At 36.6% G+C, this 26,938-nt stretch overlaps 1 protein-coding gene across 10 annotated transcripts in view; it reads left to right on the top strand.

Annotated features, from left to right (window-relative positions):
- Positions 1-26,938, top strand: part of GAS2 (growth arrest specific 2) — an 89,877-nt gene that overhangs the window by 35,876 nt on the left and 27,063 nt on the right. For 9 of the 10 annotated variants that reach the window (XM_066187473.1, XM_066187472.1, XM_066187474.1 and 6 more), the window contains 4 exons: positions 6,015-6,156; positions 15,510-15,573; positions 20,085-20,229; positions 23,470-23,577. In XM_066187473.1, the coding sequence (XP_066043570.1) occupies positions 6,015-6,156; positions 15,510-15,573; positions 20,085-20,229; positions 23,470-23,577 (459 nt within the window). Of the gene's footprint in view, positions 1-6,014; positions 6,157-15,509; positions 15,574-20,084; positions 20,230-23,469; positions 23,578-23,789; positions 24,203-26,938 lie in introns of those variants that run through there. The other variant, XM_066187480.1, reaches the window with a different exon arrangement.

Raw genomic sequence — 26,938 nt, 5'->3', positions numbered from 1 at the left:
TTCTATTTTGCAGCTTTAGGGAGGCATGAGCAGTTTATATTTCTTTCCTTAGTTCTTTTTTTTTTCCAGTGGGAAATGCTTAATTTAAAATTCTATGTATGTATTTCCATGTTCTGTTTTACATGTGCATTCAGCACGTTATTTTGACCATTGACACAATTGTTTTAGAACACTTGAGCAAAATGAGGGAAGAATTGAAGGAGGAAAAGGATTGGTACTGGTACTGGCCACAGAGCTAAGTTAAAAAGCAAATGGTAGAAAGTTTTGAAATAGGTACATGTTCTATCTAGCTGATATAATCACATTTCAGTATGAATTTATGCTCATGTAACACTAAATGGCCTAGCAAGACACCACTGCAGTTACTGCAGAGCATAATTTCCCCCCTGCACCCCTCTTTTTGGTTAATGTAGGTCATCAGGAGATAAAATCAATTTTTTTCTATGAGTACCTAGCTAACTGTAACCCTTTTCATAGCAGACAAATTGCTTATCTTTTTCTTTTCATTCAAGCATAAGTGACAGTTCAAAATGTCCTGAAATCGTCTTTTCAAAGAGGGAAATAAGACGAACAATCTTCAAAATATGGCTTAAGTCTAAATCTGCCATCAATAAATGGGGATTTCAGCATGTCTGTGAACTCGTTTTCAAAAAACAGTACAAAAAATACATTTTTCCATGTGATTTCAGAGCATCGATGTAAGAGAGTCCCCTTTGGATTTAGAAGTGAACCTGACAGAATTTTTCCAGGATTGCATCATAAGTTTCACTCGCACTTTCACATCCTGTATTAAACCACATGCATGCATGTCAACAAGACAAAATTGTAAAAGGAGTGCGACTGGGGAATTGTTTTCCTGATACTTGATAGGAGTAATTGCGGCCACTGCTGCTTCAAAGCAACTGTGGTCATACTATACTATGTCAACAAAAGTCAGTTTTGCCATGTGGAAACCTAATTATTTCAGAATGATCTGTTAGAAAGCACTTTTGAAATAGTCAGGCCATTTATACAACTCAGTAAAAAATACTTGTGCATGAAACCTTTCTTGAATAAAAGCTTTCATGTGTTATAGTTTGAGCAGTAAGTGACAGTTTTGGAAATATTAAAAACGTAGACTTCTGTTTAAGAGGTGGTAGGAAAATTTAGTAGGTGATTAGAAAATACGAGTATTTCCCTGTGATTTGTGTGATAAACCTGGTAGGGCTATTACTGAATAGAAAATAGGGTAGGGTTTTTTGCTGTTATCTTCAGCAAGACCCTAATATTGTGGGAAATTGGATGAAACTTGGATGTATTTTAGTGAGATGCGATGTCAGGGATATTTATTTGTGTAATATTTGGACCAGAAAATGACTCGAAGCTTTTGTGGTCTGTTGGGTCAGTAAATTAAGTAGTTGTTATTTGCAACAATGTCTTTTTTTTTACATCTGGTTGTTTGTCACTTCTGAGTCACTTCTGAACTGTTCAGGACATCTGTCATTTTTTTCTGTCACTATGAAACTAGAGAATATCACAAATTTGCTTAGTTAAGTGTGACGTTCTCTATGTAGACTCTTACTATTTGCTGTAAGTAGCTCTTACCAAAAATGTGCTTTTGAAAGACACTGTAGTCCTTATAACTGTAAAGGAATGTTGCAAGTTCCATGAATGTCTAAGCTTCATAGTGAAGCTAGGTTAAATGATGTGTTTAGAAGTCTTAGTTGTCAAGGCACAGAATTGTAATTTATGGACAGTCATGTGTAGGAAACTTCAGGTGATTACTGACACATAAACCATCTGCTCTGAATTGCTCTTCTTGAAAGAAATTCTACGTTCAGTCACTGCAATATACATAAATCAAAAGATACACAATGTTTAGAACCAGACTTATCAACGTGTTGTTAGTACTGGGGAGCAGCAGTGACCCAAGGGTCACTAGGGGTTTTCTGCATTCCTGTGCCAGGCATTTCAGAGCCTTCCCAATGGCGCCTTAAAAGAGAGGCAGGGCAGGTTCTCCTGGCTATCTCCTCACTTCTGGCTGCTTTTGTGCTGCTGAAGGCACTGTGCCACACAACAGGTCCTGCTCTCCAGTGCTGGGGCTTCCTCATGCTGCTGGGCTCAGGGCCAAGGAGAGCAGATGGGCTGTGCCCACCCTGAGCCCAAATCTCCCCTGATTGCCAGATAGCAGCCACCAGTCATACACACAAGAATTTCTGTTTTTTGTGTTGTTTGTTTTGGGTTTTTTTGGGTGTTTGTTTGTTTGGGGGTTTTGTTGTTGTTGTTGTTTGCTGTTTGGGTGGTTTTTTGTTGTGTTTTTTGTTATTGTTGTTGTTGTTGTTGTTGTTGAATAATTCTAAGGTAATCTAAGTGGTTTATTACAGACTTCCAGAACAGTGTTCATTATCCTAAGCAGGACTTGAAAGAATATAGGCCATTTCTTCTGGTTGTGTCAGCACAAAGCAGTTTAAAGGTACAGAATTGTCTGCAGCTGGAGAGCTGTGTGGAAGCAAACAAATCCAGTAGGATGTCAGCACCCTTCTGAGCTGTTCCTGGCATTAGAAACAGGAGGGGGGGGGAGGGGCGGTTCTGCAAAGGCAAGCCTGAGAACAAAGTAATACATGGACACTGTGGAAAAATCCAGAGATGAAAACTGAAGAGGGAACTGAGAGGTGACGTGATTTGACACTGCAGGTCTGCTCTTACATGTGAGGTAACTGTATCCTTGTCTCCTTTCCATTCTCTCTGAAGTTCTTATGCACAAGTCTGCAAGTGCCAGGAACACTGGAGCTGGCCTCTTGGCATCTTGTTCCTGTCACAGGGTTGTTCATCCATAATAGATCATCCAGAATTTGTGCTTTTAATTAGACGCAATGAATCAAAAATTACAAAGAGTATAGTAGTGTCAGATACAGTTTGTTTGGTCCCCTTATGTTGACTATTAACTCAGTTGGTTCAGCATCCACAAATCACTTCAGATAATCTGGTCCAAGCAGAGGTGATATGGGAAAAGAATCTCATTCTGTTTGATTTTCATGTTGTTAAACCATTTTAGAGCTGCTGGTAATTTGATTCAGTGAGAATATGATCAAGTGTGATGTATGTACAGTGGATGTTTTTATGTAACTAGATTGATTGAGTGCTATGAAATGGCACTTCTTTGCGCCTACTGACAAGATGGAGTTTATTATAAACCACCAAGTATTTCTGATTCCACTGAATCACTAAAAACAACAGATTAGCTGTTTGAAGGGAATCAGAATACCTTAATAATGGGGACCAGCCTCTGCTGGGACCCTGAGCTGCACTCCCTGCCCATGGCCCAGAACCACCCTTTTACCTCAGCCCCCTGTTCTTGCCAGAGCTGTGCTGTGAACAGCCCATCTCCAGCCTGGTGTCTGCTTGCTGAGTTTCATGGCTGCAGCCCTGAGTCCACCTTTGTATTCTGCTGTTCCTGCCTTGACTTCCCTGGACTCACTAGACTTGGCTTCACTCTTCCTTTTCTAACAGAGCAGTTGTCTAAAGCTCTTGTGTTCCCAGCACTGCCTTATTTGGGTGCTCTGGAACTGCACCATTGCTAGTGAGGGCTGCCCCTGCCTGTGCTGGGGTCACCCTTTGTCCCTGGATTGTCTTCCCTCATGGAGCAGCCCAGCTTTTGCTGCTCTCTGCCTATTTCCCATTTTGCTTTGTGCCAGTCCAATATCCCTGCCCACATTGCTTGTTCCTCTTTGGTACTGAAAGAGGTAAGGTTGGGTTGAACCTTCCCTTGGAAATAATTTTGAAGAAGGAACTTCATTAATGTCTCTGCAATGTTTTGTATAAGATTTTAGTGGAAAATCATGAAACAGAAGTCCTGTTTTGGCAGATTTCCCCTCTGCAGCCTGAACTGGCTGACCTTCTTCCAACCGGCTGCCAGAGCCAGTCACTTGTGGGACTCCTTTTAAAAGAAATGAGTGTACTTTTAAGCCTATTAGATTTGTCCAGTCAAAATCTCCTGGGAAAGGACATAGGGAAAGACAGAGATGGACAAATGATGCATTACTTCTTCCTAAAGACTAAGTCAACAAGAGGAAACTCAATGGGAGAAACAGTCTGTAGAGTGCATATAAGTATTTGCCTCAGAAGAGATGCTCATTGTTTCTTTGAAGAAATCAGTGTGATGTGAAAAGAGTGCTAGCCTAAAAAATATGATTAGTGCTGACAGGATTATTAACAGTTTTTATTAACAGTTTTTATTAACTTTTTTTCAGAAAAGAAAAAAAATCACTGATCTGTAAGGAACTGAGCATTTATTCCCACTTTTTTGTATTTTTTTTCCTCCTGAAAAATGAAAAGGGGGCAGAATTAATGTTTTAAGACTTTATTGAGCTCTGATCTGTAAGATTGTTCCATATCTAGAGCCTCCTGAAATAATTCATCTTTTATAGTTTCTTTATTTATTCTGGATTAGAAAATAGGTGTTTTTACTGCCCTGCTTTCTTCTTGCTTTCCCGTCCTTGTTCCAGAATGGTCCAGGAGGTGATATGGTATCTGTGACATAAGGTTTACCTGGATTTTTGTTTAAAATACCATGCAAAATTGGTTGGTGTTTTATATAAATTATAGAAAAGTATTAATATCTCCTTGCAAATAGTTTGTACCATAAGTTAATTTTTCCAAAACAAGGAAAAATAAATTGTGTAATTGGAGTAAGAATCATGGGGGAATGAAAGCTCAATGGTGATTTAAGGAACAGATTTAAATGCATAAATTTGTGAGACACACATATATCTAAGACAATCTGTTAGTCCCCATTGACATATTGATAAGTACAATGGTGTTTATGCCTGCAGGTGATCTATTTTCAGTTTAGTTGGCTTATTGGGTAGATAGCAGTGAGTAGCTCTGTGTATGTAGACTTATTCTGCCATTACATTCCTGCTGTCATATGTATAAGACAATATTTAAACTCCTTCTAAGCTGTGGTTAATACTGATATTATTATGCTGCTAGAAGATGTTGTGAGGGGAAGCCTACTTCTGTGTATTTCCCCCTCCTTCCCCCCCCCCCCCTCCCCATTTCCAGTGATTTTAAGCTAGGAATGAGTAGAGACACCATATTTTCAGTTTTCTACCTCTTAGGTCAGTTGTGATTGGGTAACTACTGACTCCAGAACAGGAGTAAGCATTTCATAAAACAGTGCATTCAAATTAACATATGGTCTGAATTTAGAGATTTAGAGATTCCTAAAGTTACATGGCACCAATGTTTCATTTTCTGTCTTCACTTGGCTATGTATCACAGCTATTTTTTATTTGAGGAAAAGAAGCCTTAAGTGAGAACTAAATGCTAAGGACTTCTTTCTTATGTGTCTCACTTAATGGTTACCAATGCAGGCAGCAGGACTGCTGTGCTAATTAGTCTGTTTGGTACAGATATTGATGCTATATCAGTAGCATCCTGTCTGCTATTGAAATAATGAAAATGGAACTACTCTGGTGCAGTGAGAGCCTGTCTCTGTAGACCTTGACTTTGTAAATCTTACTAGATTTACACTCCTGTGTTTTGCACTGGGGACTTCTGTGTATTGCTAAACAGGAGGCAGTGGCCTGTCTGAAGTGTTTGTACTCTTGGGGCCTCAAGACCCATTCCTTTACACCATGGTTGCCTCCTAAGATAGAACTGAAAGTATTTCAACCTTAACTGTGAGAAAGTTCAGTTCCTAGTTTAAAGTCTGTCTCTATAATTTTTTTTTTTTTTATTCAGTGAACTGATCCAAACACTAAATCCAAAGCCTGTAGTTACCAGTATTCCTAAGAAGTAGCTAATGTTGGTTCAGTTCTCAACTTCATTGTGTGGACATTTGGAAAGGCTTTTTGGTTGAGAGCTTCATGCTGTTAAAATTCTCATGCTTCTCTGCCGGGAATTCTTTAATGGCCAAGGAAAGAAGTTGATGGAGTTATCCATCTATGCAAAACTTGCATAGTGATTTCATAATACTTAAGTATTATGCTAGCATGTGTCATTTAGCTAAATAAAGAATTCCTGTTTTTCAGACCTTACCAGTTCGAAAAATTCCATGCAAAGCCAATGCTCCTTCAGGGTCTTTTTTTGCACGGGACAACACAGCAAATTTCTTATCTTGGTGCAGAGATGTAGGTGTGGATGATACCTGCCTGTTTGAATCAGAAGGTTTGGGTATGTATTTCTTTATTTTTTATGTAGTAATTGGTAATTTAAAATAACTTTTCCTTTGCGTTTAGCCTGGAAAGACAGAAAGGCTTTTAATACGTCCTGACTGTAAATATGACCTGTGTTTGACTTGTTAATTCTGCCACTTTTCTGTAGAATGAACAAATAAAGTACACATCACATAATACTCATTTAAGTCAATTTTAAGGGGAACTTAAATGAGACAAAAAAATCTTGCAATGTTTTCTTGCACACAAATGATTTTTCACCCTACACATACTTTTCTGAGCATGGAATGCTGTTCCTTAGTTCAGTGTATAAGATAGTGCTTTTCTGTTTTGCGAGAGTAGGACACAAGTGCATGCACAGTTCTGTCGCAGACATTTGGCTATTTGTGGATATTTAATGCATTGCACAGGAGGCGAGAAGATACAAAATTTTTCTGTTTTGTATGCTTACCATTTTTTCCAGGTGGTTCCCTTATGCAGTTCTGGACAAAAATTATCCAATATTATTGCTTCAGGGTGTTTCATGTGAAGTATTGTACTGCTTAGGAAGTCACTGTTCTAATACTAGATATTCTTCATTGTTTAAACTCTCCTCTCTTTGAAGGAAAACTTATGAATCTTGACTTCAGAGTTTTTCAGCCAAATCTCATGAAGTGAAGAGAGTCCAATGTTTGCTATCTGAAATCAGATAAAAGTGTAAAGATAAAAGTCATGGTGACAGATCAGTTTCTCTGGAAGACAAATAACACACTGTGCTGAATGAAGAAGCTGCTTTGTTCTGTTGCTCAAAAAGCCTTTCCCTGATGAAGCTCTTACATGTGTTGTGACTGATCTATTCCCATCCTTTTACAGTCTTGTTCTACTTCTGTAGTCTAGCACAAACATTTCTGGGAAAGTTTTTCTTTTCCACTTGTCTGTTCTTTTATCCTGGGAGGTTTTTTTAATTGCATTATTCTGTATGTCTGAGAGAAAATGCTTGGCAGAGAACAGATTAGTATCTTAAAGGTGACAAATAGTAAGCTGAATATATTTATTGACTCTATTTTGTTAACTGAATCTTTGAGATGAAATTCTTATTTGGTATGGTAAATCATGTGGAAAATGAACAATAATTGTAGTTTCAATGATTTGAAATGGTGAGGAAGTTGGTCATTAATCTAGGACCAAGAAGTTTGTAAGCACCAGGAGATGCAGACCTCCAGGGCCTGAGATAGGCAGTAGAATCTCTGGTTAATGGAATACTTCAAGGTATTTGAAGTTTGTATTGCTGTGGTAAGCCCAGCCATTTGCCATTGTTCCACAAATTTATTGTACGTTTTAAAGAAACTAGATCTTGTTTAGAGATGGAATTGACATACCTGGAATACTGACATTTCCTAAGGAGTTAATTTTCACACATACACAGTGCCTTGCCTGCCACAGCAAAACACAGGGTGCAAGTGCACCTGAAAAGGTGTGTTCCAGAGGACTTCCTCTCTCAGAAAACTAAAGTGAAATATGACTGAGTGTGCAAACCTGTGCTCTATTTTGTTTGATTAGTGATTGGTTTTCTTCACTGATTAAAAACTAGGTTCTGTTTTTTCTTTCCTTAATATATAATGTACTAGTAGAAAAGATTTATGGTGCTTGAAATAGGATTAGGACTTGGTAATATTTTGACCCATTTTTATGAACTTGAGAAGGAGGTTGTTATCATGCCATAAAAAAAAAGATAGCTAAAACCAGTATCTATTATTCTCCCTCAGTTTAAGCATCAACTCAAAGTTTTGCTTTCTTTTGAGATTTTCCTAATGCATTAGAAATAATTATAAATTCTAATAGTTGCCAATCTAAAGCTTTTGTGTTCCTCTCTCTCCCACAAATCACTTCACCAATGCATAGGAAGCAAAAATTCAGCCAAGGTAAGTAATATCAAAGGTTCTTTTCAAAGTAGTGAGAAATGTGTGTGAATGACATCTGTCTATGCACTGCCTTATTGAATTCTGTATTTTTTATGATTAACTGTGATGAAATTATGGTTACAGAGGTAACTGGTTTCTGTATTTCCTTCTGGTTTTCCCCACGGCTAATAAACTCCATAAACTGGGGTTTAAATTGTTAGTGATAAAGCAGCTTTTTTCTGTCTGTATTGGAGAACCTTATTGTAACAATGTTCTCAACTGAGTGGATTTTTGTCCTCATTTTTTACTTTTATTCTCTCTGCTTTATGGTATGCAAATGCTGTGTTATTTAATGCTACTGTATCATATAAAACATTCTGAGGTCTTTTTCTGGCAAATATGTATTCTAGAATTATAAGAGTGGTTTTGAGGGTTTAGTGCACTGAAATGCTTGAACAATGGATTTATGGCACTACTGATTTAAAAAGAAAAAATTACCAAGTCTATGAGAGATCAGCAAAATGAAATCTATACTGGCTAGGAAATTGTTAGTTGTTATTTCTCATTACTCAAAAATACTGTCTCATGGCTGTGTGTTCTGAAGAAGTCTTTGAAATCATGCAAGGATTACTGCACACAAATGCACCCATCACTCCCAACTTCTTAGCACTTAGACTGGAGTGATCCAAAGGTATTCGTCACTGGAATGGAGCTGTCTCAGACAGAGACTAGAGCAGATAGGGGCAGTCCCTGCCTGGTGAACAGCCAGGTAAGTGATGTTCATGGGAATCTAGAGTATCCTTAGAGGCTTGCTTCTGTAAAGGATTTTATTTCAGGGCTGGTCCAGACAAGCAGGTGAGCAGACCTATTCATGTCGTTTTGGTCTTGTCCCTCACTTGGGACTAATTTAGCAATTTATGTAATTATTTAAAGTAAAGTTTATGTAATTATTATTTATGTAATTATTTAAAGTTAAGTACAGTTTCCAATGCTTTGTTGGATTTGGGCTATTCAGCTGAGCTAAACAAGGAAACAAGATTGAAGTCTTCAAAATAAATAGAAGGAAACGTAAATAGAATGAAAAATAGAGGTGCTTGATGCACTAGTAGGTATGATTATGCTGTCTAATCACTAGTTACTTTAAATATCATTGGAAGAGAATAATAGAGAGGTCAAAAGTGTGAAAACTTGTACTGCTAATTTTTTAGTAGCCTATAATATGATGTAGTTTGTCTTGCTGGATGTTATCATTCTATAACATAGGTTAAAATGCAAACAAATTGGAAGCGCAGTTTCCTGTTAAGATTTTTAGCACAGCCAGAGCTGACTGGTAGCAATTTATCTCTAAGTGCAGAGACTTGGCAGGAAAATCTTCTGAGTTAATGCTTTTGCAAAGAAAGGATGGCTGGGTTATCTGCAGCTCATACATGAACATCTGTAAAAATTAGATCAATTAAACACAGTAAGGATAACCTTGAGTGCTGCAAAATAAAGGGACACCATGTGTGCTCCCTGCACTCATTGCCATATTTAGCATGCTTGTCATATATTTTTGTTTTTAAAGTTAGTGTATTTAAAGGAGAATGAATTAGCTTTGTTAATACCAAAAATTATGATCCAAAATCCAAATTTTGATCGTCTGTGCAAATCTTGAGGTGCAGTGTCATTGGATGGTCTTCTTAGATGTATCAGACTATGTAGGACTCTGAAACATGATGCACTAACTCTTTGCAGTGTAAGGATATTAATACTGCCCTTAACTCCTCTCTTCCCATAAATGTACTTTGTAAATTACCCTGTATAGGTTTCAGGGCAGCAGATCCCCACAGTTATGGTAATTTTATTTATCTAAGCATTCTAGGTGGAGATATTTGTAATTTTGCTCATGCCTGAAGAGTATAATACTCAAAGAAAACTCTTCTTGGACAAATGAGAATGCTAAGATTTTCTGAGATTGCTTTAGTTAAGTGAACATAAAGCATAAGTTCTGAACTCTTTGTGGTAACAGAGTGTTGTTGGATGATTATAGGATTTGCGACCAATGAATATTCTGCATCTTTTCCATGATAAAGTCTACCCAGCAAGAAAAGGGTTTGCCACTGAGTGTGCCAGCATGCTGATGTCTCATTTGTTTTGGGAATTGTTGGATGCTGCTGATGGTTCATGTTTTGTGCTTGTATATTCTATGTGTGTGCACACACAGTATGTGACATGGACTTCTTTTGATGCAACTGACTGATTAGAGTTTCATGGACAGGCTTCCTAAATAAAAGCATTTAGTATTTTAGTGGAAATAGTAAACTGTAACACCTCTGATCTCTCTTCTAGCATTGTTGGTTTAAAGGTTATTTTTAAAAATTCTTAAATGTTGCTTGCTTAAAAATATTTTATACATGGGGAATATTATTTTTTAATTATTACTGTAATTTATCTGATTTCAAGATGCAAGTTTTTTCTGTTCTTTTAGATACTGACACATCCACATATTGTAACACCACTTTAAAATTTACATGAAGTTGCATCAGAATAAGATTTTGTCCCATCTTTCACAACTCTTTACTAAACTCATAATATTACTGAATATATCTCATTTTGAGGACTATAGAAGCATGCTGGACTCTGTGTTGTTACCACTGGATTTGCACGTTAAACTAATGAATTGCAGTAAGTTATTAGTGTTTAGATGATTTCTATATTCCTTCTAGATGTATTCTTTGCTGTCATCAGATCTAGTATGTTTGACACCTTAATTGTTTTGAGACTTGCATAAGAGATTGAGCTGAAGTGGGGCAGGGAGTGTGGGAGAAGCACAAGTGTGTCAGAGCATGACTTGCAGAAGCAAGGGTAAGTCTGAAATAAGTTAACAGAGTGTTAACAAAGCAATGTTGGGGTTCTTTTAAAGAACAAAAAGCCTTCTGTAGGATCAGAATAAGAATTAAAGGAAAAAGTGAGAGACAATAAGAAGAACCATCAAAGGACCAACCTTTTGGAAAACTTTCCCTTACCTACTGTGAGTTCCGATGGCAATTGGAAGCCTGTGATAATAAACACTAAGGCACTTGGTAAAACTCTTTGCTTCCAGTGGGCTAAGGAATGCTTTAGAAATAGAAATCGTATTTGCTTTTCATGATTCAGCTATGCCTGATACCTTAATCTTTAAAACAAAACAAAACAAAAAAGTTTATGTCGGAAGGAAGACTGACTTCATTAAAAATGGTTTATAAAAGTATTAAGAGCCAAGATTTGAAACTTGGCAGGAAATTGTGAGAACTTTATTTTTGTATTGTGATTGGATATTCTACTAATTTAAAACAAACACAAAACCATCAACAAAACAAAAAACCTGAATGTTACTGTGAACTCTCAGTTTCAACGTGCTCAGTAAACACTTGGACTCCTTGTGCATTGTGTGTTCTGTCTCCTCACAGTCCCAGGTTCCAATAGTGCTTAAAGTAGAGGCTGCTCCTCCTCTGCTTCTCCTGGCACTGAGGTCAGGAGCACTGGGGAATGGACTAGTGAAGTCTCTTTTTTTTAATATATAGATATAGATATAGATATAGATATGCATATATATTCATTCATATATATATATTCATAAAATATATTAATGTATATGAATATATATTCATTCATATATATATATTCATATATATGCATATATATTCATATATATGAATATATATATTCATTCATATATATATATATATTTTTTTTTTTTCATATATATATTCACCACCAGTGTGGTGAGCAGTAGGTAGGGGAGAAATGCAAGCACACAGAAGAAGTGCAGAGGCTGAGTGACAAAAAAGAAATAAAAAGAGAATGAGACAGCAACAAGATGGGAGCAGTGTGAAAAAAAATGTTATTGCCAGAGAGAAGCAAGGATAAAAACTTCCAGGAGCTGAAAACAAATTCTTGTTAACAAGGATGGCTGGAGGTAGCATATAAAGATGCAATGAGGACAGCAAGTAAGAAGCATTTAGAGATGAGATAAAGAGTGTAACGGCAGGACACCTAAAATAAGCCAGACTTGTTTGCACTGTTTCTCCATCTTCCCGTTGTGTTCCTGTCAAGCAAATGCCACCAATGAGATTCTCTAGAAATATGGATATTTCCATTCATTTTATGCAGGGGATCTGCATAAAATGACATTTCTTGGTCTCTGAAGTCCCCAAATACATATACTGTGTAGTCCTCAGGAATGCTAATCTTTTCTTGTTGGAAGCACTGTCTTATGAGATGACCTGATGTTTGTTTTAGTGATTGGTTTCTGCCTGCACACATCTTCATCCTCTAACAATGATTTCACTATGCCACGTTGTTCAGTGTGAAATGCATGAAATGTGTCTAGATTATGTTGAGTCATACTTGCTAAAGGTCTATGGTCTATGAACTTTGTTTGGGTAGATCATACTTTTACTTTTTTAATCAAATTTTCTTCTAGCTATATTTACGGATCTTTTTGCAAATAGTAGTAGTTGAAGCTCTCTTTTTCCTCCATTCCAAAGTCATTCAGATGTGCATACGCATGAATTGCAATTGACTCTCTTTGACTATTCCAAACCCAGTTTATTCCATTTATATTTTGGGGGATGCCTTACTTCTTAAAATCAAGTTTTATTTTGGGAGTGCCACAACCACCTTAAAAGCAAAATAGCAGAATACATTTCTAGGGTCATGAATGTAACATTTCAAAAATACTGATTACTAATAAAGGTAAATATTTGATGTAATTACTGTGTTGTGGGAAGGAAAAATATTGAAAGTAGCTGAATGTCCAAGTGTTCATCATTTATGTTCTTAGTAACAGATGGCTGAAGAATAAATATACTTTTTTTCCAGTGCAGTGCCTGTTTGGTTTTCATGCTCTGCAGTTTCACTTCTGAAAATGTATTTGGATGAGATTAGAGGACAAATCCATAGCTCTCAAAGGGCTACACAGGCACTTGGAAAAGATATTGGGATGAGCATTCAACTCACACCACTCACACTTATTCATGTCGGTGGAGCTGCAGGTGGAAGTCACAGAAGCTGGAGGTTCAGGGCATTGGTTACCTAGAAATGTTCAGGTCTGTGAATTCCCCTTTTAGGTCTCATACATACATAGAACAAAGTAATTGCTTTCAGAGATTTAACAAGACATTAAAATATCTTTTTCAGGTATGGTATTTTTTCCTTCATGCATTTGAGTTAGGTGAGTCTTTAGATTATCAAAAGTTTATATAGCTGATGTCTTGACCTTAGCTCATTAGGAAAAAATTTATTTTGATGCTGTTCAGCTTTCTTCTGAAAACTAAAAAAGTGAGTTTTTTAAATTTTTAAACAAATAGTCACGCAGTTACTTTTTGGTCTCAATTCAATCTGAAGTGTAAGGTGCAAATTTTTTTATTATTGTGGAAATTTTTAAAACCTGATTTTTACCCACAATATGAGGGCTTTACTCTAGTAGAGTATTTCTGAAGTGTAGGTTACAATGTACTCATAGCTACTTTTTTCTCTTTTCTTGTATTTTTCCTTTCTTCTTGGAGTTTTGGGTAATTGATTATGCAAACAGCCACATACCTTTCTTCATATATTGATTTTGGATTTTGCTTATGTGCTTTGCTGGAGTTCTTTACAGAACATCTCCCATTCTGAATCGGGGGGGGGGGGGGGGGGAAATGTCTCGGTTTATGGTGGTATTTCATAATTGTTATAACTTGCCCCTGAAGGCAAGGGTAACTGAGGTTCTTGCTAATAGATTTCTTTTGGTAGATGGGACTGAAACTACACTGAATGACTAGTGATAGATAGATAGATAGATAGATAGATAGATAGATAGATAGATAGATAGATAGAGAGATATAGAGATATAGAGATATAGAGATATATTTATTTATGGCAGGTTTATTTTAGATCAGTTTGGTTGCAGTGGAAAGGAAATATGTAGCCATTTTAGTTATCATCTACAGAAATGCAACAATATGAAAGTGTGAAGATATCACTTAAGAAAATATAGAGGGAAAGGGAAGGATAAGAATTCAGAGTGAAATGAGACTTAATTGTTGCAATTTTAGTGTCTCTTGTTTGAAGTGCTGGTCACAGTGTTGACCTGTGGAGGGTGGGGTAAGCCCATGAGACACCAGATTCAATGGGTCAAGGTATACTAATTAATCAGGCTGAGGTGAGAACATCCAGGGTACCACCCCTGAGGCAGGGGTGGTGCAACATTGTGCATCGTGTGCAGTCCTCTGGTGGAAGGCTCAGAGATGAGTCTGGGCACACTTTGAGGGGCTTAGGTGATTTGTGACACCCAAAGCATGACAGCGCCTGTCCCATCAGTGTGGCTGAGACAGCTGTGCCCCATCAAGATTACTTTGGTGGTTTGCGACACCCAAAGCATGACAGCGCCTGTCCCATCAGTGTGGCTGAGCCAGCTGTGCCCCATCAGGAGGGATGTGTGCAAGTGTGAGTGTCCCAAAACCTTCCACGGAGGGGACTTACACACCTGAGTTATGTAAGGGAGGACATTGGCATGATAAAAAGCACTATCCCATTTTGCAGAATCTGCTTCTTATGAGTCTTTTCCCTTATTTGGCTCAAAACCCAGCCTGTTGATAAACAGAAGCTCGTTTGTGGTGGTCATCCTGCGGTGGTGGGTGCACAGCGCCTCTGTGCCTGGACTGCTCTTACACCGCTGAGATGTTTCACCACCACACACCCAAAAACTCTCCCCCTCTTCTTCCAATAGGGAGTGCAACCCTGGCCTCAGCAAAGCACCTGCAAATGCTTTTGTTGGAACATTAACCCCTAACATTCCAGTCTCTCACAATAATGAGAAGGTGATGCTGTGTCACAGCCACTTCTGAAACATAAAAAAGTGTTCTGTGTGGAATCCAGACATGTAGACTTGTATTGTATGTATGTATGTATGAAGAAGAAACTCTTTTTTGTCCGTTTGGGATTTTTATACTGTGACGAACTGATTCCTGAAGCATTCTAGTTTCACATTTACTTTAAAAGTAGATTTGAAAAAATTCAGGACCAAATTTATAGTGAGGTATATCTTTGATAATGCAATTTTGTTATTTTTTAAATTTAAATTGGCTAACAAAAATAGTGATCTAAAGGATATGAATTCTCTTAGTTTGTAGAAAGATAAGTATCACTCTAATGTTATTAATTTTGACTTTCTACTAATTAAAGTGTTCTGCCAGATCTCTTGATTATTTTTAAATAGTTATGAACTGCTTGCAGATTACCAATTACCCCAAGTAATTATTCATGGAACTTCTGACCTGTCTGAACTCCGAGAAACACTGATCAATCCCATCCTTTTTATTCCAGTAAAACTCTACTGCAAGCCAAAGAAAACAAACTTTTATCGGAGTCAAGAGTTACAGATGTTGATGATTAGGTTCCATTCAATCACTAAGATCTTTAAAATAACTTTTATTTATCAACATTTTCCATTTTTATTTTGCTTTTCTAGTACTCCACAAGCAGCCAAGAGAAGTGTGCCTTTGTTTGCTGGAACTTGGAAGAATTGCAGCAAGGTAGGTGAAAATATTTAAAGACTGATGAAATATTTGCATTCTTGACAGCAGGGGCTACTGACAGACATATTAAATCAGGACATCTCAAGCTAACCTTTGTGCTCATTAGGTTCAAATAGAATGTTTGTCTTGTCTCAGTTGTTAGCAAATATTACAAAATCTCTGTATCTCAATGAAGATATTTGTTGGCTATCCTTGTGTTAGGAGAGGAAGGGTTTGAGAAAATTCTGTTTTCTATAAACCTTTGAGCTGTTTCTCCTTATAAAGTCAGATCTCTCTATAGACAACTGCAACTTAATTAAGTTTACTGATAATAAGTTAATTTTCACATGACCTAAATCTGACCAAGATTATTCTAGCTATGCTAGACCTTCAGTACACTGTAATGTTATCTTTGACATCAACACAAAGACTTTTGCTAAATAATCAAAATTACAGTAACTAGAATGTGATTTTTCCCCCTTTTTGCAGATGTAGATTTAATCAGCATAGTGCATAAGATTTACTGAAAAATACATGAGCAGCAGCACTGCTGCCCAGTCTTGCATGTAAATTGCAGTTACATTCATCGATGTGTATCAAATTGGAGTACTTTGCTGTTTAGATAGTTTCGTTAATTTCAGAAGAGTTCCTTGTGGTAACAGTCAAAGTGAAGAAGACCCCTGTTTATTCCTAGTTTAAAAACTAGTATTGGCTGTGTTAAAATTGTATCATGTGTATTAATATTTTGTGAATGAACTCACATGGAAAACTAGAAATTTGTCTCTTGATCAAGTTTCAGAAAAAACCCTTCCTGTCACTGGAAGCTTGCATAAGAACAGCAATTACCAAAAAATAGTGATTTCAGGTTTTCAATATTTTGTTATCTCTAGAACTTGGGTTCAAATGGCAAATTGTTTTAAGCTCCCACAAAGAAGAAAGTATTTTGATCTGCAGGTGCACAATGAAATTAATTTTAATGAATCTTAATTTACATGAGCAAACAAACTGTGCTTTCAAGACCAGCTTGGAGATAAGCCTACCAGCGCTCAAAGACCCTGTGCCTGGGCCAGAACTGTCAGGGGTATCTGCCCCAGGTGGTTACTTTATAGTATCCAACTTCCTCAGGTAATGCATGCTTGTGGTTAGGCAGTGTTGGATTCTACTGAAGTTGGTTGAGTTATATTAATCTCATTTTGCAGTGAGATTTGATGTCTCAATAAATCTACATGGGAATGAAAATAGAATCTTATCCTTTATATTTGTCTTAAGCTTCCATGTCTCAGATACTTTCTGTTCCAGACATGAAGTCCTGAACAAGTAAATAAGCCATGTTTTCATTTATATTGCATATCTATCCCTTTACCCTTATAATATTTGTATGTTATTTTTTATTTATAATACACAAATATTATCATTTATCATTAATTATTATCTTATATATTGTGTTTCTGTTTCTGTATTTATGTTTCTTTTTTTTAAATTTTATTTATAACTTAGGGGTCAAATAACATGTCTGTCTACTTTTCCCTGCTCTAGTATCTCTTCAAAAACGAACAAACCCCCATTTATAATCTTGTACACTTTCAAGGTACATAGAAACTGAAGTGGAATGTCAGGTTAATACAGTTGAAAAGGAAAAATATGATGCCTGTTTTGCCTGAGCTGTGGTAAACTAGAACTGTATGGAAAAGGAGAATTGATAGTTGCCTTCATTAAGTGTAGGAAAGAGCATATTCAAGTGAGGTTGCTGAGCTGCTTGAAACAAGGCAGGAGTCAGATGTGTGCTTTATAAAGCAACCCAGGTCTGCTGGCAGTCCTAAGGATCTCCTTTCCAAAACAGGAGCTGCAGAGACATTTGAAAAAGGGCCTCAGTCTGTGTTTAAAGAACTAAAAGAGTAAGAGAGACTGAGTAATTTTAGAAGCAGAAAGATGTCCAAAGTGGTTTACTCATCACAAGGACTCAGCTTTTGGCACACTTTGCCCATCTAGATTACTGTTGGTCTTCAGGGTCTGTAACACCTGAAGATTATTTTTTTTTATTTTTTATTTAATGCAAATAGACTTGTGATTGAGGCACAAGTGAGGAAGAATGAGGGTTGCTTGAGGAGGAGTTAAATTGAGCTCTGTTCTGCTGAACTTGAACTTGTTTTCAACAGATACTCTGTGGAGGAGAAGACAGGTGATAATTTACCTTTGCTTTAGTAATGCTTTTAGCATGTTAACTCATAGTGTCTTCTTAGACAAATTAGGAACAGATGGTCTTGATGGATGGACTGCACAGTGAGTGGGAAACTGGTGTGACCACTTGGCTCAAAGAGTGGCAGTTCAAAGATAGTAATAAAAATAAAATTGCCTGATAAATTTTCCTGGATTTCATTTGTTTTTGAAAACAAACTTCACTTCTGAGATCATCTGCAGAACTTCAATAGTTAAAATGAGCCCTTGTGTCACTGGCAGATATTATGCCAGTACAGTGAGATTTATGAGAGAGGGAAGTGTGACCTGCAGGGTGGAATTGACCACTGACAATGCACAGCACTATTGCAGTGGGTTGCACAGGTCCAACATTCTCCCTAAGTATTTGAAAGTCAGACATTGTACAATGGAAAACAGCTAAATTATTTTTTCTGCACAAAGAATGGAGTTCTTGGGTTACTGTTAAACTCTGCAGGGTTAAACGACCCTCACAGGTCTTTTGGAATTGCTGTTGGGCAATTTCAAGGTCTTTCTGCTATTGTATTTAATTTTACCTTGATAAAAATGGAAAGTGGTGCTCTAAGAAGTCTAACAGAGATCATGTTACAGTCCAGTGCTGCTTCCTGTGTAGTTGTGAGAAGCCAGGCTAGAAAGGCGCAGAAAAGGAATTGCTTAGCATACCTTCCCAGAATTTGCACCTCTACCTCTCTCAGAAAAGATGTGGTTTTAACAATTTCAGCTTTCCAGCAACTTTTCTTCAGGTTCATACAGCATGTGGAAAAAAGCGTGTGTGTGTGTGTTTGTTTGTTGATTTTATTTTTCAACTGTTCATCAGACGAATTCAGAATACTGGAAGTACAGGAAACTTTAAAAATCTGTCACAAAGACAAAATGTGGAACCTATGAAAAGTAGTAGAAGCAAAGAAGCAACATTTCTTACAGTGGAAGAGTTTTATTTGATGAGTAAGGCTGTATGCAGGAGTAGGCTTAGAGCCCAGTGGGAATGAAATGATTTACAACCTGTCAGCATCTGCAGACAGACAGGAAGTAAATAGATTGTATATAAGTGCTTGCTTCAATGTTGGCTGACTTTTCATTAGGCAGACTGCACCAGTTAGAAGCCAATACAAGCACAGATTTGGTTCTTGGTTTACTTTCTATTAATTTACTAGGCAGCAGTATGACTAAATTAAAGGTTATCAGAAAAACACAGAAGCTGGTATATGCTCTTTTATCTTTTCTCTGTGCACTTCCAAGATCATTATTGTATTTATCTTAAATTTTCATTATATATGTTCGTTGCTGCTCAATATTTTAATGTCCAGATCTTTATCTAGATAAGTCAGTATTGTTCTGCATCTGGACTACGGACTTTTCTGCTACAGAAGAAAATATGATTTCATTTGTGCAAGTGGTTTGCTATGACTAGTCTACCTGGCATGACAGCTATTCCAAGTTGAAGTCATTCTTTGAAAAAGGACCTCTGGGTGCTCTTTCTGGGGTTTGTTCAGTGTTGGCGGATTAAAAAAAAACAAAAACAAACCAAAAAAACCCAGAGGGGGATTATCAGTAATAAGGAAAATGGGATGCGCTTTTAGACTTCTGACTTCTGTCCAGGCTCTGCTGCTTGCTGTGAGATACTGACTCAATCACTTGCCAGAAAGCTTTCGAAAGATCTTTCAAAAAAGAACCTTGCTCTTCAGGTGCTCTGTTTTGAGTTTACCCATGTTGAAGTTGCATATACTTTGTTCTAGCTGGGGCTACAAGTGTGTTGCCACTGTGAACAGAGATCTGAAGACTGGCTGTCAAAAATCAATTAGTTAAAACACTAACCACTTCTGAAGAGTAGTGGCCATGTCTCAGTTTACTTACCTATAAATTCAATACGATAGCTGAGGTCAAGAAAACCCTTAATCCCTTTTCATTTGGATTTCTTTGGAAAATTCTAACACAAAATATGAGTTGTCAAGTAATTTGAAAAGAAAAAAATAAAATTAAGAAAAGCACAAATGTACTGAACTTGACTGCATGGTATTGCAATTTTTGAGGTCTGCTGTTGTTCATAAATTATTCACTATATGAAATCAGACAGAGAAGCTGAAAAAGTACCTGTATTTCCTGTGAATTTGATGAACTGAGAGACTGCATCTTAGTCATTTTTTTCTATTAATTTGAAATGATGACAATAATGGTTGGTGTCTTTTATACATGTTTATTAATGTGTGTATCATTCTGTTATTGCACACAAAGTAGAAATTCTTTCCACTCTTTTGTTTTAAAATACATAAAACTTTAAATGGACTAGTTATTTATTATTTGCATGTTTCCAAAAGGTTTGGGGTGGAGCCTCCTGGGTTAATAAAATTGGAAAAAGAGATTGAACAAGAGGAAACCCTTTCAGCTCCCCTTCCATCTCCTTCACCATCACCCACAAAGTCTCCTGGGAAAAAGAGCACAGGGAAACTGTTGGATGATGCTGTAAGTTGTGGAACTTCTTCCTCTCTTATCAGTTCTGATATGCACTTACTTGCAAAACACACACAACACACTCTATTTTAAACATTTGTATAGAGTTATTTGTTTTTTGACCACAATTATTTACGTCTGAAGCTTGAGGAAAAAAAAAAAAAGTCACAGTGTGTAGGAGCTCTGCAGCTTAGCCTAGCTTTGTGCTTAGGGCCACATTCCCTTCTTATTACTCTTTTACTCCTTATTCACCAACTCCCACTTGGTGCATTGTCTGAGGAAGGACTGAGTCAGGACAAGATTTGGCTCCTGCTGACTTGTACTGAGTGTTAACAAACGCTTCTAAGATATTTCAGCCTAACTTTTATGCTGTTCTGCATGATTCTCGCATTGTAAAAAAAAAACCAAACAAACAAGCATTGTTTTCCTCATTGTTAGAATCTTGCTTTGAATTTCATTAAACTTGTTGCAGCATATTGAGTGTTCATGTTTCTGGTGCAAACCCATAGGGGTTCATTTGAAATAGCTGGAATCAGATGAAAAGGACACATTTTGAGACCATGAAGAGGTTAAACTGGAAAAGTACAAATCTAGCCTGTAAAAAAGAAGCAGTTACCATAGTAACTACTTCATTGCAAGGTAGATGTGCCACCTGGGAGTTACAAAGCACTTCTTGAAAAACCATGTGCCACTTTCCTGTTACAAAGAGCAGATGGAATATAATGTTCGTTTGTTTTATTGAAACACTTCTTTTTTTTTAATTTGATCCATATAATTACATTTTAAAATTTCTGGTTTGTATTTCTTTCTTTTTCTTTGCAAAAGCACTCATGTTTCAACAGAACTGAGAAAGAGCAGTTACGCGTAGAAGGAGGCTGGTAACTACATATCATGTGGAAATTGAACAGAGTATGCAGGCTTTCTCTAACCACCTCCTTTAATTTAGAAAGCAGCATGGATAGAAACAGAATGGAATTCATCCAGCTAGATTCCTGACCCCCACTGCCCCAGACACTCACACCATAAAACAGCAGCAGTTGCTCATGTAGTCCAGACACAAAATAAAATAGAATATAATTCCTCCCTCTGCTTCCTGATTTGATTTCCAAATTCCCCTCAGGACTTCTGTGTCCTTTGGGCCAGTAAGGCAGTGGAACCCTCAAGAGCAGGATCAGCAATGAATATCTTATTATCTTCTGTTGTACACCAGGATAGATCTGTTGGCTTTCATTCTCTGCAGGCTGAAGATGGGTCTATTTTGCTTACACAGCTCAAAGCAACCTTGAACTTGTTTAGGTCCAGCTGCTCTGGGGTTTTAGTTCCTTGTATGAACTCTGGTGGATGAAGCATTAAGTTCCTACTACCCATTTTCAGCTCTCAGGGTGATAAATGCCATAGGATATTATGTTAGGAATCCCTGATGATTGAACAGTATTCACAGGGCCATTGCCTAAAAGCTCCCTAAGCACTGGTACCAATCTTGGTACCACATCCCAAGAAATACAGGAATACATCTTTTTCACCCTCAACAACCTGCACTTGGATTTAAGTCATCAACCACTGATTTCATGTAAGTTATTCCTATTGTACATTGACTATCTAAATAATTTATTCGCCAGAAATGGAGGCTAAGTCTCGTCCATGTTGATAAAAATCACTTGAGTAACTTACCTTAAAATTCAAAACGTGACTCATTCAAACTGAGGACAACTCATCTGATACTTGAGAAACACTTTTAGTGTGTAAAATACATGTAGAGTTTCTCTGTTAATTCTTATTTTAATTATTTTTCTTCATAGAAATATTATGCCCTGATTTAAGAAAAAGAAGTCATTAGAATACTCATAAAAAACCCTCCACAAGGTAATAAAGTTATTCAGATAAAGGCATTGAACAATTTCAGAAATAATTGGAAAGCCTTTAAATCACTCAACAGGGCTAGCTTCAAAAGTATAGAAACAATAACTGGTTACCTTATAAGTTTTTTTTTTTTTGCTTATTTAACATACTGTAACTTAATTCCTAAAGCAGATCTGAAAAACGTTTGTACTTCAGAAGCCTTATCTATTCATGATAAACAAAACACTTTAATATTAGAGTGCTACAGCTTTGGCCAGGCATTTTTTCTTTTTATGAAACAATTTAAGACTTTAATTTGTTAGCTGTTCTGAAAATATTGTTTCCTGGGCCTCAGACCATTTTTACAGGCCTTGGTTAACAAACTGTATATGAGAATGTCTTTGGAATATTGTTTGAAGTGGACAAACATCTACAAGCTCCTCTGGCATCTTGCATGGTTTGATTCTGACATACTGGTACGTACTTTGTCCAAGAAAACCACAGGGTATGAAAATGCTGCATTTATTCTTGCTGTTCCCATGCAGAAGTGCAATTTGAATGTCAAGTAAGAGTTTCACGGCCAGATCTGCTCTTTTGATACTGATTTGATATTGATATTTGATATTCTTTCTACTTTCCCATCACTGAAGAATGCAAAATATACTTTTACTGAACGTCACTGCCTTTGGTAGCACATGCCAGACCAAGGAGGTCAAAGCCAAGCTGATGCAGCTACTAACAAGCAGGAAAGTGGCTTTCATCTGTTTCTTTCTCAGCCGTTATTTTTGGGCCTATGTAGTTAGGTTTGGCAATGATAGTGTACTTGAGGTCCCTTTAAATTAACTTTGATTGAACTAGCCCTAACAAGGAAATCATCAAAGGGCAGCTGAAACTACTGGGGAGTGTCTTGGCATGAATTTTTAACCATGTCACAGTATTTTCTGTATGCTTTTTTCCCTAAGGTGTTAGTGCACAGTTTTAAAGAGGCCGGGCCTCTTACTGGTAAGAAAGATACCTCTATATTTATAAATATTTAGAAGGCAGGATGCACCTTATGACATCTTAATTTTGCCCGTTAGCTGTATTAGCACTTTGAGCTGATTCATCATAAAATACTGAGAATACATTTACAAAAGTTTGGTGCTAAACTCCATGTAACAAACTGCTTGACTTCAGATATAGAGTGCAAATTTGATGCTGAACTGTGTGACATTTTTAACTCAGCTACTAAATCATTGCTATTGGAAGCACCATAGGGTGCTTTCTGGGGTTACAGTAGTGTTAAGAAAAAACAAGAAAAATATCATCAATTAAGACTTCTATCAAATGATACGTTATGACAAGTTTCTTACTGAATGTTTTACTATCCATGCTATTTTAAACAGTTCCCATTAAAAACTTCTTGTTTTATAGGTTAAACACATTTCTGAAGATCCACCTTGTAAATGCCCTACTAAATTCTGTGTGGAGCGTCTTTCACAGGGAAGATACAGAGTTGGAGAGAAGATTCTTTTTATTAGGGTAAAGATTTTACTTTCACTTTTTTATTTTTGCTTTGTTTTTACTTTACTGCTACCTTTCACTTTGAAAATTACATCACTGATTAACAGGAAAAAATATTTTCTGGTTAACCAGCACTCATTTTTGTGACACAGTTGGAGAATAAATAACTTATGGTGTGTTAACTGACCGAAGGAATTATTAGTATGTGATAAATATCCTTCTCACTTCAGGTCATTGAATTCTCTCTCTCTTTAATCAATTGCAACTGAAAGAAAAGTCTTCAGAAATGGACCTGGTGACTTCTCAGTTTGGCTGGAAAGAATATCCACTGCATTAAAACAGTCTTTCTCCCACTCTATTTTGACTGATGCTATTGAACAGGTCAGGAAACAGATCAAAGGCTTTATGATCATTGAATTGCCAAGTCACGACTAAGACATATCGCTAAAATAGCATGAGCAAACCATTAAAATCCACAGTATTTCATTTGATTAACAGATATTTCCAAACCCAGAGCTGTATTTCAGACTTTGTATGTAGAGTATTAACTCCCATAGCACAAAATTAATCAGTGTCAATATTTGCTAGCATTATTATATGGCTGAATTTAGCACATCTATACTTTCAAAGCTTAATACTTCTGATCCACTTAATTTTCTCTATATATGTCTATGGTAATAATGATTGAAAATATGCTAATCTTGTTATTCTTGTAGTTGTATGTTAAGAATCTGATTCATACTATGCTTTTATCTTCCCCTCCATGTGTACTGTTCTTGAGTCATGACTTCTTCTTATCTGCAGAAGTCAAGTTCCTGGTTCAGCAAAATACCAGAGTGCTTATTCAGTCATAAACTTCTGCTTAACATAACTTACAATGAAGCCAATGAAGCCAGATGAAGATTTGGGTTTTCTCAGGAGTGTGAAGTTGGGAACATGTATAAGCACTGTGCTGAATAAGTATTGAGAACTCCTAATTAATTCAGTAATAAATCATGAAGAAGAAGAAATAAGGGATTTGTTAAATCTCACAGATAGTTTGAGATTTAACATGAAAGTATAAAGGATTACTAGCTTTTCTGGTTTGTAGCCAGTGAGATGTTTTTAATTCTGCAGTATATTTAGGTAATAGCTTTATTATTGGTTTCAAAGCACTTTGAAGAAGGTAATGATTATTAACCAAAGATCTCAGTAATCTGGCACAGCTTAACATTTACATTTTCTTCCTTTTGGTTTTCATTTTAAAAACAGTATCAAAGTATTTTTAATCTTTTAGTTTTGAGGAACTTGAATTCTGCCAGAATGGTATTGAATTCCCTTTTGCTTACTTCTTTACTATGCAATCTAGTCCAAGCCAGATTTTATTCCAAGTTTGCAAACAAAACACCCTTTTCATATCACACGACTGCATTCCAAATTCAATTGTGCAAAAAAAAAAAAAATAGTAATATAGATTAGGTATTAAATAGCAGTATTAAAGATCATTCCTTCAAAACTTACATCAATGGAAACTTGCCATGCATTTTAATGGGAACAAGTTCATGTTCCTAGCTTTTGAAAGTCAGTTGTCTTTTGGTTGGTTTGAATTTCATTTTGGAACACTTCATTGGATCACAGTAAGTTTTTCCACTTCACTGTACATGTTCTTGTGTACATAACTGAGATTTATTAGTCTTTCTTTGGAATCCTTTGGACACTTGTGAAAAAGCACATTTAGGATATGGAGCTGATTTTTAATTTTTTTGGTATTTGGCACCCTATTTGATGCCACTGAGGTAGTTCCTCCTACGCTGTATGTTCTTTGCATAGCATGACACAGCCAAACACATACCATGTGTTTATAACCCAAAGTTTCATTGTTTAAGATGCTTTAGTATATCCATTACTGTATTGTATTAGCCTATTAGCTTCTTCTAGTAACCTCTATAGAATTTAATACTTCCATCATTTCAGTGCTGCTACAAGTATGCCTTGTGGTAGGAGTTAACTCCTAGTAATTGATGGTTAAGATTATTTTTTCAGAAATTATTTAATAATATAATATCTGTAATTTTTTTTCTAATTCTGCAAGTTCTGTTAGTTAAAAAACCCAAAGCAAACATGCAAACCAGAAGAGAACATGTCCCAAATTCCTCTTTTTATTAATTTATATCTATATGTGAAATAAGTGAACAAGGAACAGCAAAGGAAAATGAAACATGGCAGAGTGAATTTTTTGATTTCATGCAAAAATTCACAGAAACAAATTATATGTGTCAATTTAAATTAATTCTAAGGAAAGGAAACACTTTGGAATATGTAGCAAAAAGCACAGGGGTAATGGTCCCATGTCTTGGTTTGGGAAGACAGGTATTTGCCAGGTAATAAAAAAAAACAACAACTGGAGTTTCCTTTGGAATGGAGAGTGTAAACCCCCTCCTCCACCCCTTTTTTTTTCTTTTTCAATTATAAATTTGGATATTAAAAAGGTTCTTCATCCAGAGGGTGGCTGGACACTGCCACTGGCTCCTCAGAGAAATGGTCACAAGCACCAAGCCTGACAGAATTCAAGAAGTGTTTGGACAACACTAGTAACATTTAAGCTACTGGAGACAAATGAGATTAAATTTATCAAATAGAAAACATCATAAAATTAAGATATAACTAACCAGAGGTTCAGTTTGCTTTTTCATTCAGTTGTCATTTCTGACAAAGTCAAGGGAAACTTTTTAGGGAGCACTGTCTTACCTGAAGTCTTTTATAGTTATTGTCTCAAATCAATATGCTTAAAAATGCCACCCATAAAATGCATAACAACAGGAAAGTCTCCTCTTCCAGACTCTATTCAGCTGTTATGCAGCATGATGAAGTCAGCCTATAGCTTATAGAACTTATTATCCCTAATAACGTTGCAAGATCTTTGGGGGAAAAAAATAATTCTAATATTTTGCATTGCATTTATGTTTATAACTGGTATCTTTGTCTTGCTTTGGGAAGACAGGTATCTTCCAGGTAATAAAAAAAAAAACCAACTGCAGTTTCCTTTGGGATGGAGAGTGTAAACCCACCCCCTTTTTTTCTTTTTCAATTATAAATTACAATCAGAGGCTCTTAGGCAAAGATTTGGGAAATAGGAATAGCAGTTCTTTACTAGTATGTGTTACAAAGCAAACAAACACAAAAAAAACCCCCACCAAACAACTACAGCATTAATAACAAACGAAAACAGTACCAAGAACCTTGAAGGCTTTGTTTCACAAAACCCAGGGCAGTTTGGTTTCGGTGTCCCTGCAGGATCCTCAGAGCACCAAGCTGAAACAGTGGAAAAGTCCCGGGATGGTAGCTGGGATGGCAGGGTGTCCCGGCAGCGCAGGGGGTGCAGGGTCACACTGTAGTAAGA

Source organism: Chamaea fasciata, unplaced genomic scaffold, assembly GCF_029207755.1.
Source record: "Chamaea fasciata isolate MVZ Bird 193981 ecotype frontalis unplaced genomic scaffold, bChaFas1.0.hap1 SCAF_7, whole genome shotgun sequence".
Classification (NCBI taxonomy): Eukaryota; Metazoa; Chordata; class Aves; order Passeriformes; family Sylviidae; genus Chamaea; species Chamaea fasciata.
The sequence above is the reverse complement of the archived record's forward strand: the minus strand, read 5'-3'. Positions and strand labels throughout refer to the sequence as shown.